General features: G+C 35.8%; 4 protein-coding genes across 4 annotated transcripts; 2 read left to right on the top strand and 2 right to left on the bottom strand.

Moving 5' to 3' along the window:
• The first annotated feature begins 205 nt into the window (after positions 1 to 205).
• LOC123900028 lies at positions 206 to 1,532 on the top strand. The gene has a single exon (XM_045951319.1). It carries the CDS (start codon positions 340 to 342, stop codon positions 1,186 to 1,188), a length of 849 nt encoding a protein of 282 aa, XP_045807275.1. The 5' UTR covers positions 206 to 339; the 3' UTR covers positions 1,189 to 1,532.
• Positions 1,533 to 2,539: 1,007 nt separating this feature from the next.
• On the top strand, positions 2,540 to 3,049 carry LOC123896035. Its single transcript, XM_045946487.1, has 2 exons — positions 2,540 to 2,728; positions 2,831 to 3,049. The coding sequence occupies exons 1-2, from the start codon at positions 2,540 to 2,542 to the stop codon at positions 3,047 to 3,049; spliced, it is 408 nt and encodes a 135-aa protein (XP_045802443.1).
• Positions 3,050 to 3,247: 198 nt separating this feature from the next.
• Positions 3,248 to 9,697, bottom strand: LOC123900027 (magnesium-chelatase subunit ChlH, chloroplastic). The gene is made up of 5 exons (XM_045951318.1): positions 7,659 to 9,697; positions 7,466 to 7,548; positions 4,836 to 6,638; positions 4,219 to 4,695; positions 3,248 to 3,880 (listed from the first exon to the last, which is right to left on the bottom strand). Exons 1-5 carry the CDS (start codon positions 9,070 to 9,072, stop codon positions 3,503 to 3,505), a joined length of 4,155 nt encoding a protein of 1,384 aa, XP_045807274.1. The 5' UTR covers positions 9,073 to 9,697; the 3' UTR covers positions 3,248 to 3,502.
• Positions 9,698 to 10,167: 470 nt separating this feature from the next.
• On the bottom strand, positions 10,168 to 14,572 carry LOC123900025 (protein N-terminal glutamine amidohydrolase). Its single transcript, XM_045951317.1, has 6 exons — positions 14,425 to 14,572; positions 14,043 to 14,148; positions 13,137 to 13,214; positions 12,859 to 12,986; positions 11,162 to 11,286; positions 10,168 to 10,603 (listed from the first exon to the last, which is right to left on the bottom strand). The coding sequence occupies exons 1-6, from the start codon at positions 14,475 to 14,477 to the stop codon at positions 10,419 to 10,421; spliced, it is 675 nt and encodes a 224-aa protein (XP_045807273.1). The 5' UTR covers positions 14,478 to 14,572; the 3' UTR covers positions 10,168 to 10,418.
• Positions 14,573 to 15,084: the final 512 nt, after the last annotated feature.

Genomic DNA, 15,084 nt, shown 5'->3' with positions numbered 1-15,084 from the left:
AATATCTTTTTTTATCACTAAAACAAAATAATAATATCTTTTTAGTTGGGCCGACCCGATTGAAAAGATTATCTAATAGATTTTGCAATTAAGATTGATTCATGTATAAATAGATAATCTAATAACACTTCACAGTTCACAACCCTACTCTACTCTCACTCTTACCCAATCTTTCTTTCTTCTTTCTTTCTTGCGCGCCCTAATCTTTCTTTCTTTCTCCGTCTCTCTAATCTCTCTCTCTTACCCAATCTTTCTTTCTTTCTTATTACTTGCGTTCCCTAATCTTTCTTTCTTTCTCTGTTGCTGCGAAAAAGAAAACAGAAAAATCCACAAACAATCATGAAACGCAAGAACATCGATCATGATGATGTTGTTGTTTTTGGTGTCCGTCTCTCACTAGGTGGTTGTGGTGGTTCTTGTCATTTGCAAGATGATGTTTTTACCAAGAACATCATCAACAACTCTGTTACAAATGATGATGTTGAAGATGGTGTTGTTTTTGCCAAGAACATCATCAACAACTCTGTTACAAATGATGATGTTGAAGATGCTGTTGTTTTTACCAAGAACATCATCAACAACTCTGTATGTCTCTGTCTATCTTTAGCCGCTGCTGATAGTGCCTCGTGCCGTTTTCCATTCCATTGTGAGACCAGCGATGGTGAAACTCATTTGGCAAAGAAACGGAAACTTTCCCTGCAAGGAACAAAAAAGAACAACGTATGCAATGCTGTTCCTGCTATTGTTCATGTTCCTCTTCCTGTTGCAAGAAGACCAAGAAACTGGAATTGTTCAACTGGGTTGGAACTTTTTGATGATCCATGGAAAATCAAGAAAGTGTTGAAACAAACCGATCTCGGCAGTAACTGTAATATCTTGATCAAGAGAGAATTGGCGAAAGATTTCATTGTTCCGGTCTTGGGTGGTCGTCAAATTTGTGAGAATAGAGACGTTCGTGTTCCGGTATGGGATTTAGACACAAACTCTGTCCATTCTCTTGTTTTCACCATTCGCCCTTCGAATCAAAGCCATGTCTTTAAAGACACGTGGATCAGAGATTTCGTCCTTCGAAGGAACTTAAAGATTGGAGATGAAATCGGATTACTTTGGGATCAATACAACTGTCAGTTTGTTTTCTCGGTTCTCCGTGCCTATTGTTGTCATCAAGTCAGAGGAGATCAACATTAGTAGTTATGATTGTGGGTAGTTATTATTCATTATGATGTTGGGTCTGTATCAAAATTAGGATGATCAAAGGAGACCAACATTAGTATTTAGTTAACAACATCATGAGTTGTCTCTACTCTCTACATCATTGTTAATTTTAGAGTATAGCTAGCACAAACCCTCTGTTTGATAGGTTCATGATTTGTTAAATACTATTAATTTGTTTATCTTCATACAAATTTTGTTGTCCAATTGGTTTTTCATCAATTGAGAACATATGTTGAATCCTGTATTCTTTGTGCACAACTTGAATGAAGTTTAACTATTGCAGTTATATTATATAAATGAATAAGTGACATTTTCTGTGTTTGAGGTTACAAAAACAGTTTTGCTTCATGATTGTTTTCTTATTTACTAAGTATGCCCTGAAAATCAGGGCTTCGTTTTAGAGGATTATATGCATTAACTTGTTATTGTATTGTTAGGTTCAGGTAAAGGAGAAAGTTGTACTTATGTTTGAGTTTCTTATTTGTTATTGTCAATGAGAAGTTCTAGTAATGTTCAAACCGTGTCGATGGAACTTCTGATTCGTGGACAAATATTATTAGTAATTTCATTGTTCTTGATAGTATTAATGTTATCTTGTGGAAATGGTTATTAGCAGCAGAAAATTCTCATGCTTGTTTCTTGTCAGATTGGTGAATCAACCTGAGTTTGAATTAATCAGGAAGTTGATGCATCTGTTTAAGTGTTGGTTGATGCACTTTTGGCTTTTAAGTTTCACAAGTCGACAATTTTAGCACATCATATTGTTAAAATAACGCTTTTGACCTCATAACATTATCTCCTTTTTCAAAAGCGATATCCTTGATTTTAAATCGGTTAACACAGATGTGGGAAATGTTTTAGTAGAGTCTCATTTTCTAGCACATGATTGTTGGTAGTTATTATTCATTATGATGTTGAGTCTGTATCTTGGTAGGTGTAAGGGTTGGAGTACTTGTACTCCTGCAAGAAAAACAAATATCGAAATTAGGTTGAAATTCTTTGATGAATGAACAAAATTAGGTGTAATTGGCTTTAGATACAACTCCAAAAAAGAGTTCATGAAAGAAGACATGCATTATGCATAAATAAACCACAATTGCATTTATTTCAAACAAACTCATCAGTATCCAAGGGCACTGCACTGGAAATTAAGGTTACTTAGCTCTTTTGCTTCTGATGTTAGTGTGTCATTATGTTTTGATTAAGTTTACATTTTATTATGATCAAATTCTGCTTTTAATTAATTCTGTTACGTTGTCTGATACGGAGGATTGTTGGGGGTGGAGAGAAGAAAAAGGCAGTTTGTTTTCGGTGAAGTCAACTTATGAATTGCTGGCAAATAAGTTCCTCGCAGGGAGTTCACTTACTCGGGAAGAGAAGATGGCCTCAAACAAGAGATAACCTATTTCGGAGAAGGGTTATTCAGGATGAAGGGGAGCAGAATTGTGTTATGTGTGGGAGTGAAGCAGAAACTGCAGTTCATCTGTTTGTTTACTGTGATTTTGCGGTTCAGGTTTGGCGCAAAGTGTTTAGTTGGATTGGATTGGAATTCTCTACCTGATAATTTGGTACTATCTCTGATGATATTTTTGCTGACAAACGTGGTACAAAACAGATGCGTAAAGGTATGATAATGATATGGAATGCAGTCATTTGGACCCTGTGGTTGCATAGAAACAAGATTGTGTTTGAGAATGGAATTGGGGATGTAGAAGGACTAGTGGCAGAGGTAAAAATTTCTTCATCGAAGTGGTGGATTGAAAGGACTCAAGCAACTCCTTGCTTGTTCTATGAGTGGAATCAGGAACCTTTAATCTGTATTGGTTCTGTGTAGGGAGATTTTTTTGGGTTGTTACTTTTATTTAGGCTTTTCTTGTTGTCCTTACTTTTTTATCTCCTGTATGTATTTCCTTCTTGTGATTTCTGGCGCAAACCTTATGTATAGATTTCACCTTTTAATAAAAATTCGCCTTTTCAAAAAAAAAATTCAAATTCATTTTCACACTATTTTGTAACATGAACAATCTCTATATAACAAAATCATATCTTTATATTTAAAATTGGAAGATATATTCGCTAATTTGTTTGACATTTGCAACTGCACAAAGGAACATAATCCCTGAAAGTCAACAAAAATTACAACAGGGAAAAAGAGGAAAGGAGATACAAATTACATTAACAATGATGCCATACTTCAACTATCAATTCAAGGTGGTAACCAAGTTTCAGATATAGTGAAGGTACAGTAAAATTCTCTATATATTCATCTGACTTATGAATGCATACTTCAACGATCGATGCCTTCAATTTTATCTTCCACTTCTTGGTACAACTGTCTCAGCTTCTCAATGTTTTCTTCTTCAGTTTCCCAATATCCGCGTCCATTGGCTTCCAAGAATGTCTGCACCAGCTTCCTAAAGGAGTTAGGATTTGTGCTCATCAACTTCTTCAACATTTCCTCATCTTGGATAAATGTTGTGTTAGCTTCTTCATACACCCAGTTGTCAACTTGTCCAGAAGTTGCACTCCATCCAACTGTGTTTGTAAGCCTCTTCTCGATCTCGCGAACACCCTCATAACCACTAGATAGCATGCCTTCATACCACTTAGGGTTCAACAGCTTGGTTCTTGCATCAAGTCGAACTGTCTCCGAAAGGGTGCGTACCTGAAAGGAATAATATCCCCATAAGGTCAAATGAAACCACCAACAAGTAACAACCATAACACAGTCTATGTAGCTAATATATTTAATATTGAGAATGATCGAAATCCTAATAAGGATGCCACTTATGTAGATTTTTCCTTAGTCCATAAGGTGTGACCTCAGCGGTAAGAGTCTCACCATGTAACCTAGGGGGTGAAACTCAAATCTCCTAGGGATGGTTATAAAATGACCATTAGTGTAACTTTGATAAATAATAATTTCTACCTTGAGGATAATTCTAGTATGAAAAATTGTCAAAACCAAGTTTGAAAATAGTACATTCATATAACAACTTTTACCTGGGCATTAGCAGTGGTGGTATCAGCAATATATGCACTTGGCTTCTTCCCATCTTTCCTTAAATTTTGAACAAGGTTAGTTGGGTCTGAGTCAAAGTAATGACTGACATCAGTGAGAGAGATTTCTGACGAGTCGAGGTTTTGGAATGTGGCATCTGCTGTGCTGAGAGCCATCTCAAAGACTTGTCTTTTTTCACTCATGCCTGCACCAGGAGCATCAGAATCAAAAGCAAAAGACTTTCTGCTAAGGTACATGTCTTGGAGCTGCTTCTCATCATTCCATGAAGAATTTTCCACAGCCAGGTTTATGTTTGAGGAGTAAGATCCTGACGCATTGGAGAAGATCCTTGTTGCGGCTTCTCGAACTTCAATCCCTAGGGTTTCAGCTTGTTCAATTGCATGCTTCCTTACATAGTTCAGTTCTGCTGGTTCGTCTAATTCGGCAACCATCTTCACTGCTCTATCCAGAAGATTCATCTGGAGAAGAAAAGTAATGAAAAAATGAGCAAAGCAACTGACAGATCGATGAAAATCCTAGTGTAATAATAAGGTAAAAGAGAGATTTATGCAGTAATGTAAGGTAAAAGAGAGATTTATGCAAAAATCCTAGTGTATACCTGGTTGATGAAAAGGTCTCTGAATACTCCAGAGCAATTAACGACGACGTCAACCCTAGGTCTTCCGAGCTCTTCAAGGCTTACAGGTTCTACACGGTTGACCCTTCCAAGGTTATCGGCTATCGGATTCACACCAATCATCCACAGAACCTGGGCAAGTGATTCCCCATATGTCTTAATGTTATCTGTTCCCCACAGTACAAGTGCAACTGTCTCGGGATACTTTCCTCCATTATCAATTTTTTGCCTCTCAAGCAATCTCTCTACCACTATTTTGGCACTCTCCATTGCTGCTGTAGTAGGAATAGATTGTGGATCAAGGGCATGAATATTCTTCCCTGTTGGTAAAACTTTAGGGTTTCTGATTGGGTCACCTCCAGGTCCTGGCTCTACAAACTTACCTTCCAAGGCTTGTTTTAAACTTCCCACTTCATTATCAGCTACAATTAACCTCAAACATTCTCCCAGGTACTCAAACAAAACTCTGAGCTTTTCTCTATCACCTCGGTAAAATTTGGTGTCCGACAAGTACTGAATCCATGGTTCGTTTATGCCGAATCCAAGGATGGAGGTAAGTTTATTAGATACATCAACAACTTGACCCTTGCTATTAGTAGTTCTCTCCACAAAGGAAGTAATTGCTCCGCGTGATGCTTCGGTTATTTGGCGAAGAAGCTCTACATCCTTTAATACTCCTTTGTCACTGCTTCTATAAATTTCCTCTATGTTTCTTCCTACACTCTCAGCTAGTATAGAAGGGAGGGAGGAAATACCTTCTTCCACACGATCAAGTGCAGCTATGTTCACCAATGTAGCAACTGCTTCCATGGCTGTGGGTGGCTCACCAATGACATGGAGTCCACAAGGCAACAGGCGGGACTCAATCTCCATGATCTTATTATACACCTTCCCAACAACAAGATCACGATCTTTAGTTGGAAGCTCAACACCCTCCTCTGGCAAATCCACATCCTTGTCGAGATTGCATTGTTTGGCCGTGCTAATAATTGAACTCACAATTTGTTGACCGCGGCCAGTGTCCTTGAGGGACTGATATGACGAGATGAGTTCACTTAACTGCTTAAGACCCTTGTATAGTCCAGCATTTTCGGCTGGAGGAGTCAGATAGCTTATGGTATTTGCGTAGCTCCTGCGTTTGGCTATGGTAGCCTCGGAAGGGTTGTTTGCAGCATAGTAATAGACGTTTGGAATATTCCCGATCAGACTGTCAGGGTAACATACATCACTCATCCCTACCTGCTTTCCAGGCATGAATTCAAGGGAACCGTGTGTGCCGAAATGAAGAACAACATCGGCTTTGAAAATTTTCTCAACGAAAGAGTAATATGCTGCAAAACCATGATGAGGGCTAGCAGATTTGGAGAAAAGCAACCGCATAGGATCGCCTTCATAACCAAATGTAGGTTGAACACCGATGAATACATTACCGTATTGTTTCCCGTATACCAATAGATTCTCTCCATCTGCATTCAGATTCCCGGGAGGCTTTCCCCAATTTTCTTCTAATGCTGTTGAATAAGGAGTGAGAGCTTGGTATTCACGAACGTTCATTTTGTAAGCAACGTTGAGATTTGGGCTGCTGAACTGCGCTTCTTTGTCATGCAATATATCTTCGATCAATGCTTCTGAAGTCTCTGGAAGACCCTCAACATTGTAACCATCACCTTGGAGTTCTTTAAGAACAGAGAAAATGGAGGAGAAGACGTTTAGGTACGCAGCAGTTCCTACATTTCCTTTGTCTGGTGGGAAACTGAAGACAGTAATTGCTAGTTTCTTATCTTCCTGTATGAGTAAACATCAAAGAATTTCAACAATATAAGTCAAAATTCTCATAAAACAAATGAGAATATGCAGTAAATTCCAAATGAAGGTTTTACTGCATTGCAAATGCATATGATATTTGGTGAGACACAATTATGATACTGGCGACACTGTATGATGAGAAATTGAGAACTAGATGAGTTTTGGATATTGGTGAGACAAACTTATGAATTTACATGAAAGATGACGTTCAAATAAATTCCTTTACGAAATGAATAAAAGAGCAAGAATGCAATGAATATTTATATTGTCCCACAACATAAAATGTCAAGATATAAGACTTCTAACTAACATGTTTTCATTTAGGTCAAATCTAACAAAAGTAAATATCAAAATTTCCTTAATACTATTAACTTCTTTTAACTTTTTCTTCCCAAAGAGCCTAGTCGCGAAATTCACACACTAAGTGCAGAGAATTCACCACAGCGTTTTACCATCTCAACAGCACTTATTGGACTCTTTTAACTTTCATTTGCAGCTATGGAAAAAAGATTATGAAATATGGTTCAAAGTAACAGAATTCATCACCACAGATTATTTCTATATCATTTATAGTTTGAGTAAATATCAAATATAGAAACTCACATAGATTATTTTCCGATTTCTAATTCATTGAAATTAAACTCTTAATAAGACAACAGGAGCAAACAGAGAAAATTCATATTGGACATCAACTTCAATCATCGTTATATTATTTCCCTACGCAACCTTATAAAATAATCTTGCATGAAATGTTATGATTTTCCTTGAACCAGATATGCGACAAAGATTTTGAAAATGGCAAGTACCTTTGTTTTTCTTTTCAATTCAGCCCATCTGATTGCCCTGGTGCAAAGCTGCTCCACTCTCTTGTGAAGAGCGTGAGATTTTCCTAGAAAACATAGCAATTAAACAATAAACATCATGAATTCTTTTAACAAGTAAATGGTTAAACGTGATAGAACTCATCACAAAAGTTTCAAAAAAGTGAGAATATTTTACCAGTTTTAGGATCTCGACCGGCGAAAACTATTGGCTCCATCCCACCATCTAGCTCAGGCAATGCAACTTGAAGAGCAACCTGAATTGGATGCAAACCCAAAGTACTGTTCAGCCATTCTTCAGTTGTTTGGAAAACCAGTGGCAATGCAACAATATAAGGAACATCAAGCTTCATCAAAGCTTCAATAGCCCTTGGATGATCTTGTCTAGCAGGTCCTCCAACAAGAGCAAAACCAGTCAAAGATATCACCGAATTAACAAATGGTTTCTTAGTAATAGGATCAATAAAGAACCTCTCAACGGGCCCAGAAAAGTCTAACCCTCCGGCGAAAATAGGAATAACCTTAGCACCTTTAGCCTCAAGTTCCATAATCACAGCAACATAGTGACCATCATCACCAGTAACAATATGACTCCTTTGCAAAACCAAACCAACAACCGGCGCAGTTGAACTCTTTAACTTCTCATTAGCATCCCTTCTAGTTCCATACCAATTCAAATACTCTTTCACATCATCATACATACAAGGTGCTAAAGGGTGCCAAATTCCATTATCTAAAAACAAAACAGGATCAGAATACTCCATTTTCGTACCTTTCAATGCCGGAACATATGAACCAGAAATCATCTTAAAGAAATTCTGCAAATTATCAGGTGAACCACCAAGCCAAAACTGAAGACTCAATATATAAAGCCTAGCATCTTGAGCTTTATCACTTGGTAAATACTTCAAAACCTTAGGCAATGTTCTCACAAGCTTCAACATGCTATCAGCAAATCCAGCTGAAGAAGTTTTCTTCTTCTTAAAAAGCTGAAAAAAAGGACTTTTTGATTGTCCAAGCTGTGACATGCTAAAAGATCCCAACTTGTTAAGTCTCATCACCTCAGGCATTGATGGAAACACAAGAACTGCATCAAGTCTGTCCCTTTCTTTCTCAACAGCTGCTTTCACTTTAAGTGCAAGCTCCTCAACAAAAATCAATGAACCAATGAAAATATTAGCATCTTCCAAATCCTTACAGAATGTTTCGTATGTCGATTTGTCGCGAAGCTCTTCGACTAAGTAGCCAACAACTTCAAAAGAAGCGTCTTTTTGTTTGCTGTTGAGTTCTCTAACAGCTGCAGAGACTGATGATTGGTACTGAGCTTCAAGAACAACATACACAATTTTCACTGTTGGTAGATTCTTCTTATTCTCAGGAACTATTCTACGAACTTCTTGAGTAGTTTGAGTGAACAACCCATTACCAATTGCATTGCATTTAACTCTCAATGAAGCTTTTGAGTTACCACCATAGTAATTGGGTTTCTTAGGAAGAAAAGAATGAAGAAAAAGGTGTCTTTGAGCAACTGAAGAAAGTTGATCAACCTTAGAGTTTGGTAGAGTAAATGGTGTTGATAAAAATGAAGCCATTGATCATCAACCCAAATTTTAAACTAAGAAAAAAAAGCTAAAAATCTTATCTTTTTACAATAAAGAGAAAATTTTGGTAATGAGAGAAAATGGGTTGTGAGAAATTTGTACACTTTTCGAGTTTTTCTAATTTGTTTAACCAAAGTTGAGTTGTGTTGTGAAATTCTCAACTCAACTTAGTTGAAAGTGTTCTTCTTGTTGTTCTTTATGGATATGTTTTTATTTGGTTTGAGTGGAGGGTATGAAAGAGAAAAAATAGTGTCTTCCAATGAAAACGGTTTCTATGGTTAGTGGTGAAAGCTATGACCACGTGGCATACATGTAGTCATTGGAATCAATAGTTTTGAGGTTAAGAGAGTGTGTATCATTGTTTTTGTGTTTGTGTTTGTGTGTGTGTCACACTCTCTCTCTTTCATTGCTGATTTTCTATGAACTATCTCTCTATCTATTGAGATGGAGTTTCTTGAATTTTGATTGGTGGAATTGGATTTCACAAATGAAGATGACGATGAGAGAGAAAGTGAGAGATTTTAATGGTACATAGTGTGACAAGGAGAGGGGTTTATTTTGCTTTATGAATTTTGTGTATCAGATTGAAAAGGGATGTGTGATACTTTGTACTAGTGTTACGTTTTCAATTTACTTACCACAGGTTATAAATTGTTGTATTTTTGCTACCAATATGGGACCTCTAAATTGCTTGTATTTTTGTTTAACTTGTCTGTTTTCCCTTTTCTGAAAAAAGTTAAATTATGAGGATTTTTTTTATTAATTTATAGAATCATCTTGTAAGTTAAATTATGAGGGTGTTCTTTTTATTATTTTATAGAATGATCTTGTAAGAAGTTAAAATTTTTATGAATGAGTTAAGTTTGCAGATTCATAGTTTTGAAATCATGAATCTATTATCCGAACTAAACCACTTCGAATTTAAACGGGTCGGTTCAAGTTCGAGTAAAATGCGGATTGAATCGGGTCATTGGTTGACCGAGTCACCCGAACCAATGAACCAGTGACCTTGCTGAGTCAATATCCGGTTCAACTTTTAAAACACTAATTAAGAGAGTCAATTTCCCCTCTGTCCAATATTAAGTGTCACTTTAAGTTATTGGGTCATTGAAGAAAAATTGAATAGTTACAAGGAGTGCTTATACAATGTTTAAGTGATATCAAACTTGAGTAACAAACAATTCACATAAGAAACCATTCTCAGTTCTAAAAAACACATTTTTCCTTTCCAATTTAATTTAATGAGACAATATTTAATCAACACATCATTTAATAAAGTGATGGTAGTTGAACATGTACAAACCCAGTAAGTATATATAGATATCAATGCATGATATCTAATTAGATTCATGTGGCTGTTGTAAAGATATATGAGAAAATAATTCTTCAAGCTGATTTTCCTTTATCACCACACCGTGTTTCTGGGAAAACACCGCATCTTTGACTGAACTGGTTCTAATATCGGCAATAGCATCCGAACCAGATATGTTGAAGTATTCATTTAGGTTGTGTACTGTTCCATCTGCATAGATGAAGATACTGTGAGAAGAAAAGTCCAATAACGCCAAACATAACTTCTCATCTATGTAACATAGATAATTCTGATGGAAGGTATGTTTGGTGTCTGACACGTGTCGGTGTTTGACATTGACACGACACTAACAAATATGGTTGGTTACATTCAATTACTTTTATTTTCTCAAATTGTTACCGGGGTCAACGTGTTAGTGCCATATTGTCCATGTCTGTGTCAATGCTTCATATTATAGCGGTGCTAATTGTAATTGATTTATCTTGTGTATCTCCAAATTCACATCAATAACTTCAATATGTTTATGTCCATTCACAGTTAAGAACTTCATAATATTTGGATGGAAACAAAACCTACGTATAAATATTTTTCTCATAGGAGAATCTCCTAAAATGAGGGTTAATATTATTTAATCATGGAAGTGTTCCAAAGTAACTTTTTCCATTCACATATATATCTCTTTCTATCATGAAATATGACATAATGATCGGTATGTTCAACGAAAACGATTACATTTTCTCGTATAATTATTCCCAGTCAATGTATTACCTTCAGCAACTATGGGTTCATGTGGAGGAGGTTCTTCATTCCAATGTCCATCAGAACCTTTCATGTGTCTTCTATCAGATGCAAAACAGCGAAGGAAGACTGGAGCATGCACAATTCTGAATAATCTGTTATCAAAAGAATCATTACATACCTTTCAATAATTGACTGTCTACATCCCCAATTAATGATAAATAGGTTGTTTCATCAAAGCATGACTTCACTATTAACGTCTACATCCCCAATTAATGATAAAGGAACGTCAATGAGATGAAAATGGTTGATTTGATACAATATCGGATGAATAAGTTGACATTTCAGGATATTCTTATAATATGTTTTCATGAGTTGACTTTGATAAACATTTAACAGAACCAACATAATAAGGGTGCTATTATGAACACTTATAACGAAAGTATTATGGGAAACATGGTGCTATAAAACTGAACTCCTACCCTGGCAAAGTTAGGATGGGGTCGGACCCATCGTAAATCTATTTTAGGCTGTGTTACCCTACATTTGCAAGAGGTTGATCCCACAATTTAAACAAAGAATTAAAGAAATTTTACTATTGTAAAAGTTTCAAGAGTTCACAACAAGTATTAAAATAATAACTGAACGAACTACTAGCCGATTGACCTAGAATGCAAGAAAGTATTCCTTAAGCCAAATTAAACTTAAACACGCACCCACAATATCCATTTTGGTTTTACTTGAGTCAAGTTCACTAGATCTCAACCAATTTAGATATTGCGGTCCGCAATCACAACTGCGGCCACGTTACATAGGTTTTAGAGGTCTCCGCAATGAAATCGCAACCTGAACGCTACAATCAAGGTATGCAGCATAATAACATATCAGAAGATCTAACTCAGACAGTAGGTTATTTGTTCTTCCATTGAAACATATCTAGTTTCCTATTTTACTCAGGACACTCAATTTTCAAAAATCATAGAAAAAAGACAAATATCGGCGTTCAATTTTCATCATGCTTTTAATCATTTTAATTTTATTTTCGCATTACTATTTGAGTCTAGGTTCAAGAAAGGAGGCTTTTACAGACGCAACAGCTAGTGTTATTGTTGTGTTCCTAGTAAGTCACTCCCTGATTCAAGCTGTAGGTTCAGTCTTTTCAAATAAAAGATAAGATTGTCAAAAATGGGTTTGACCCTTCTCAAGACCCTGACTTCACTATGACCTTCCCCACCAAATCTTTACCACAGCAGGAGCTTTATATCATTAAATTACCCTTTATTTCAAGTCTTGGTCCAAACATAAACTGAATTGCCTTCACCACTCTAAAGAATTAAAAAAAAAAAAAAAGGACAAGATAACACGCATGGACTTTACAACATAAAAGGAAGAAGGAAAACACTGCACCTTTAATCACGTACTCAGAAACGTGGATAAAAAATCTTGTTAGAAAAGATAAGTAAACAGAAAATTCACAACAGGAAAACTACTAGGATTTTCTACATATCTTTCTTATAAAGTATAGGGCAGAAGTAAATAAATGCATCAGAATTGTCTTTCACACATTGCACAAAACACAAAAACAAAAGCCATTAGGTCACCATCACCTACCCCAGGGTATTTAGATTTTATATTCAGGACAGAAGGGAAAATTTGCAGACTATAAATCAATGAAAATAGTCAGTTACAAACAGACCATAATGGCAGAAAAACAAATAGAGTGTTACCTATTATAATCAGAGAAAAGTTGAAAAGAAGGGCGAATTGTTTCAGACACATATGAAGCTAGAGGTGAGGGAAAAGGAAGAGATGAATCCAAGTCCCACACAAGTGGAGGGCCATCTCCTTTATTTATCTGTAATGCCAATTACAAGAACAGTATGATGACAAATGATCCCTATAATAAGTAAAGTCAGATAAAGAATAAAATTCTTTCAAAACCTAATTAGCCAGCTAGCTACTAAGAGCATCGACTCATGGAAACAAAATACATATTTGACGATACCTGAATGCAAATGACATGGTAATCCCAGAGAATAACCCCATCTGCCCTATTGCTAGCTTTTTGATTCCAAAGTGGAATCTACAAAAGTTCAAATACAGATGCCATAAGTTACAACTCTTCAATTCAAATATACAATGGTATGTATGGAGTGTATAGAGTAGAGACATAAACATATGTAATTAGTACAATGTTTTAAAAATGAAACCAGACTTTGACCTGGCGAGCCAGTAATTAGTACAATGTTTTAAAAATGAAACCAGACTTTGATCTGGTGAGACTTTCGAGTCATGGTTCTACTACTTTAAACCACTCAAACCGGGACAAAACTGTGACTGAACCGCTAAAATAACTGAATCGTAGACAGTGCAGGTTCACAATTCAACCAATTGAACCATCCAGTTTGGTTTGAACACATACATGCCGACATCACATTATTATTATTATTAGGAAGAAAATAGAAAATACAATGAAAGGTAAACACCGGTTATTTTCCATATAGCAAAAATTGTCAAATTTTTTTTCATAATCAACTTGTACAATACCAGACTCAGAATTATTCCCTTTCCCACCCCATCACTGTCTGTTTAAGTGTAAGTAAGTAAGTAAGTTGAGAAAAGAATCTCTGTGAAGCACGAACACTCCTTGGATTAGGCCTGTCCCGGTGTCTGACACAAGACGGTGTCTGACACCAACACAACAGCAACACTTATGATTATGTTGAATTATCTCATTTTCTCAAATTATTATCAATGTCAATGTGTCGGTGCCCGTGTCGTGTCTAGTGTGCGTGCTTCATAGAAAGAAACACAACTGAATAGAGAAGTATATGCCATGAAATTTGAATCAGCTTGAACTATAAAATTATGACACATAATTCCTCTGAGATGATGAAGGAATAGTACATGCCTGTTTCTTTTCATTGGAAATGAAAGCAACAAAAAGATCAGATCCTTCGGAATTTGCTATTCCATCATTGCACAATTTCTTGCAAAGCAAATGTACATTCTCCTCACTACAAATAAATAAAGGAAAAAAAAAAACATAAAAGTTCTATATTATACTATTACACAAGAATTCAAAAGAAAAAAAAATGATCTTAAAAAAAAGTGAAATTACATTACCACAGCTAATCAAAACAATGAAATTTAATTTTTTTTTTACATAACAAATTAGCATCAACAAACACGAATAATCAGAACATAATCAAGCAGTGTATAAGAAGGTTACAAGAGAGAGAGAGAGAGAGAGAGAGAGAGAGAGAGAGAGAGAGAGAGAGAGAGAGATTTACCAATAAAAAGGGGTGTGATGGAAGTGAGAAACATCAATAGTTGACACTGCCATTGATTCCTTTCTTCAACACTCAGCACAATCAAATCAACACATAGCTGCTCACGTTCTTAATAAATGGGCTTGTAATACATAACCCAAAATGGGCTTGTAACACAAAACCCAAAGAATTTTGAATTGATAACCAGTAATTCTTTTTAACTCACCGAAGTTTCAATTTTATCCTTGCAGAAAAATTTGATATGTAGAAATCGAGTTGTTTTAGTGCAAATTCAGAAAAAATTCAGTAAATAGAAATCGAATTTTTTATACAAGGGCAAAAACGGAAAGCCAAGAGTAAAAAAGGAAATGAGGGGTGGGTAGAGAATTTATCTTTTAAATTTTACTCTTTAACCCTCTAAATTTCCTTTTTTGTCCTTTAAGTATGGTTTGAAAAATAGATTTTGAACCAAATTTTAGCTCGGAAAATGTATTATGATCACTAGAGTTCGGAAAATAGATTATGAACCGGTCCTTAATGCACTACAAATTGAACCGAATGTCATTTACGTTTTTATTAATTCAAACTCACTATATTTCAATATCTCTAACCCTACTCAAAGTCCATCTCTCTTATTTCATCAAGTCAACTTTAAAGATATTAAATATTAAACCCACAAGT

This window comes from Trifolium pratense, linkage group LG7 (assembly GCF_020283565.1).
Source record: "Trifolium pratense cultivar HEN17-A07 linkage group LG7, ARS_RC_1.1, whole genome shotgun sequence".
Classification (NCBI taxonomy): Eukaryota; Viridiplantae; Streptophyta; class Magnoliopsida; order Fabales; family Fabaceae; genus Trifolium; species Trifolium pratense.
Note: the sequence above shows the minus strand (reverse complement) of the source record. Positions and strands in the feature narration are given on the sequence as shown.

What these genes read in the sequence shown, in the direction of transcription:
- LOC123900027 (XM_045951318.1), bottom strand. Translation starts at nt 9,072, where the DNA reads ATGGCTTCATTTTTATCAACACCATTTACTCTACCAAACTCTAAGGTT. An exon ending in AATTGAAAAGAAAAACAAAG is followed by an intron (nt 6,639 to 7,465) that starts GTACTTGCCATT and finishes TTACTCATACAG; the next exon opens with GAAGATAAGAAACTAGCAAT. An exon ending in CCACCACTGCTAATGCCCAG is followed by an intron (nt 3,881 to 4,218) that starts GTAAAAGTTGTT and finishes TATTCCTTTCAG; the next exon opens with GTACGCACCCTTTCGGAGAC.
- LOC123900025 (XM_045951317.1), bottom strand. Translation starts at nt 14,477, where the DNA reads ATGGCAGTGTCAACTATTGATGTTTCTCACTTCCATCACACCCCTTTT. An exon ending in ACCATGTCATTTGCATTCAG is followed by an intron (nt 12,987 to 13,136) that starts GTATCGTCAAAT and finishes TTGGCATTACAG; the next exon opens with ATAAATAAAGGAGATGGCCC. An exon ending in CTTTTCTCTGATTATAATAG is followed by an intron (nt 11,287 to 12,858) that starts GTAACACTCTAT and finishes TTTTGATAACAG; the next exon opens with ATTATTCAGAATTGTGCATG.
- LOC123900028 (XM_045951319.1), top strand. Translation starts at nt 340, where the DNA reads ATGAAACGCAAGAACATCGATCATGATGATGTTGTTGTTTTTGGTGTC.
- LOC123896035 (XM_045946487.1), top strand. Translation starts at nt 2,540, where the DNA reads ATGAATTGCTGGCAAATAAGTTCCTCGCAGGGAGTTCACTTACTCGGG. An exon ending in ACTGTGATTTTGCGGTTCAG is followed by an intron (nt 2,729 to 2,830) that starts GTTTGGCGCAAA and finishes GGTACAAAACAG; the next exon opens with ATGCGTAAAGGTATGATAAT.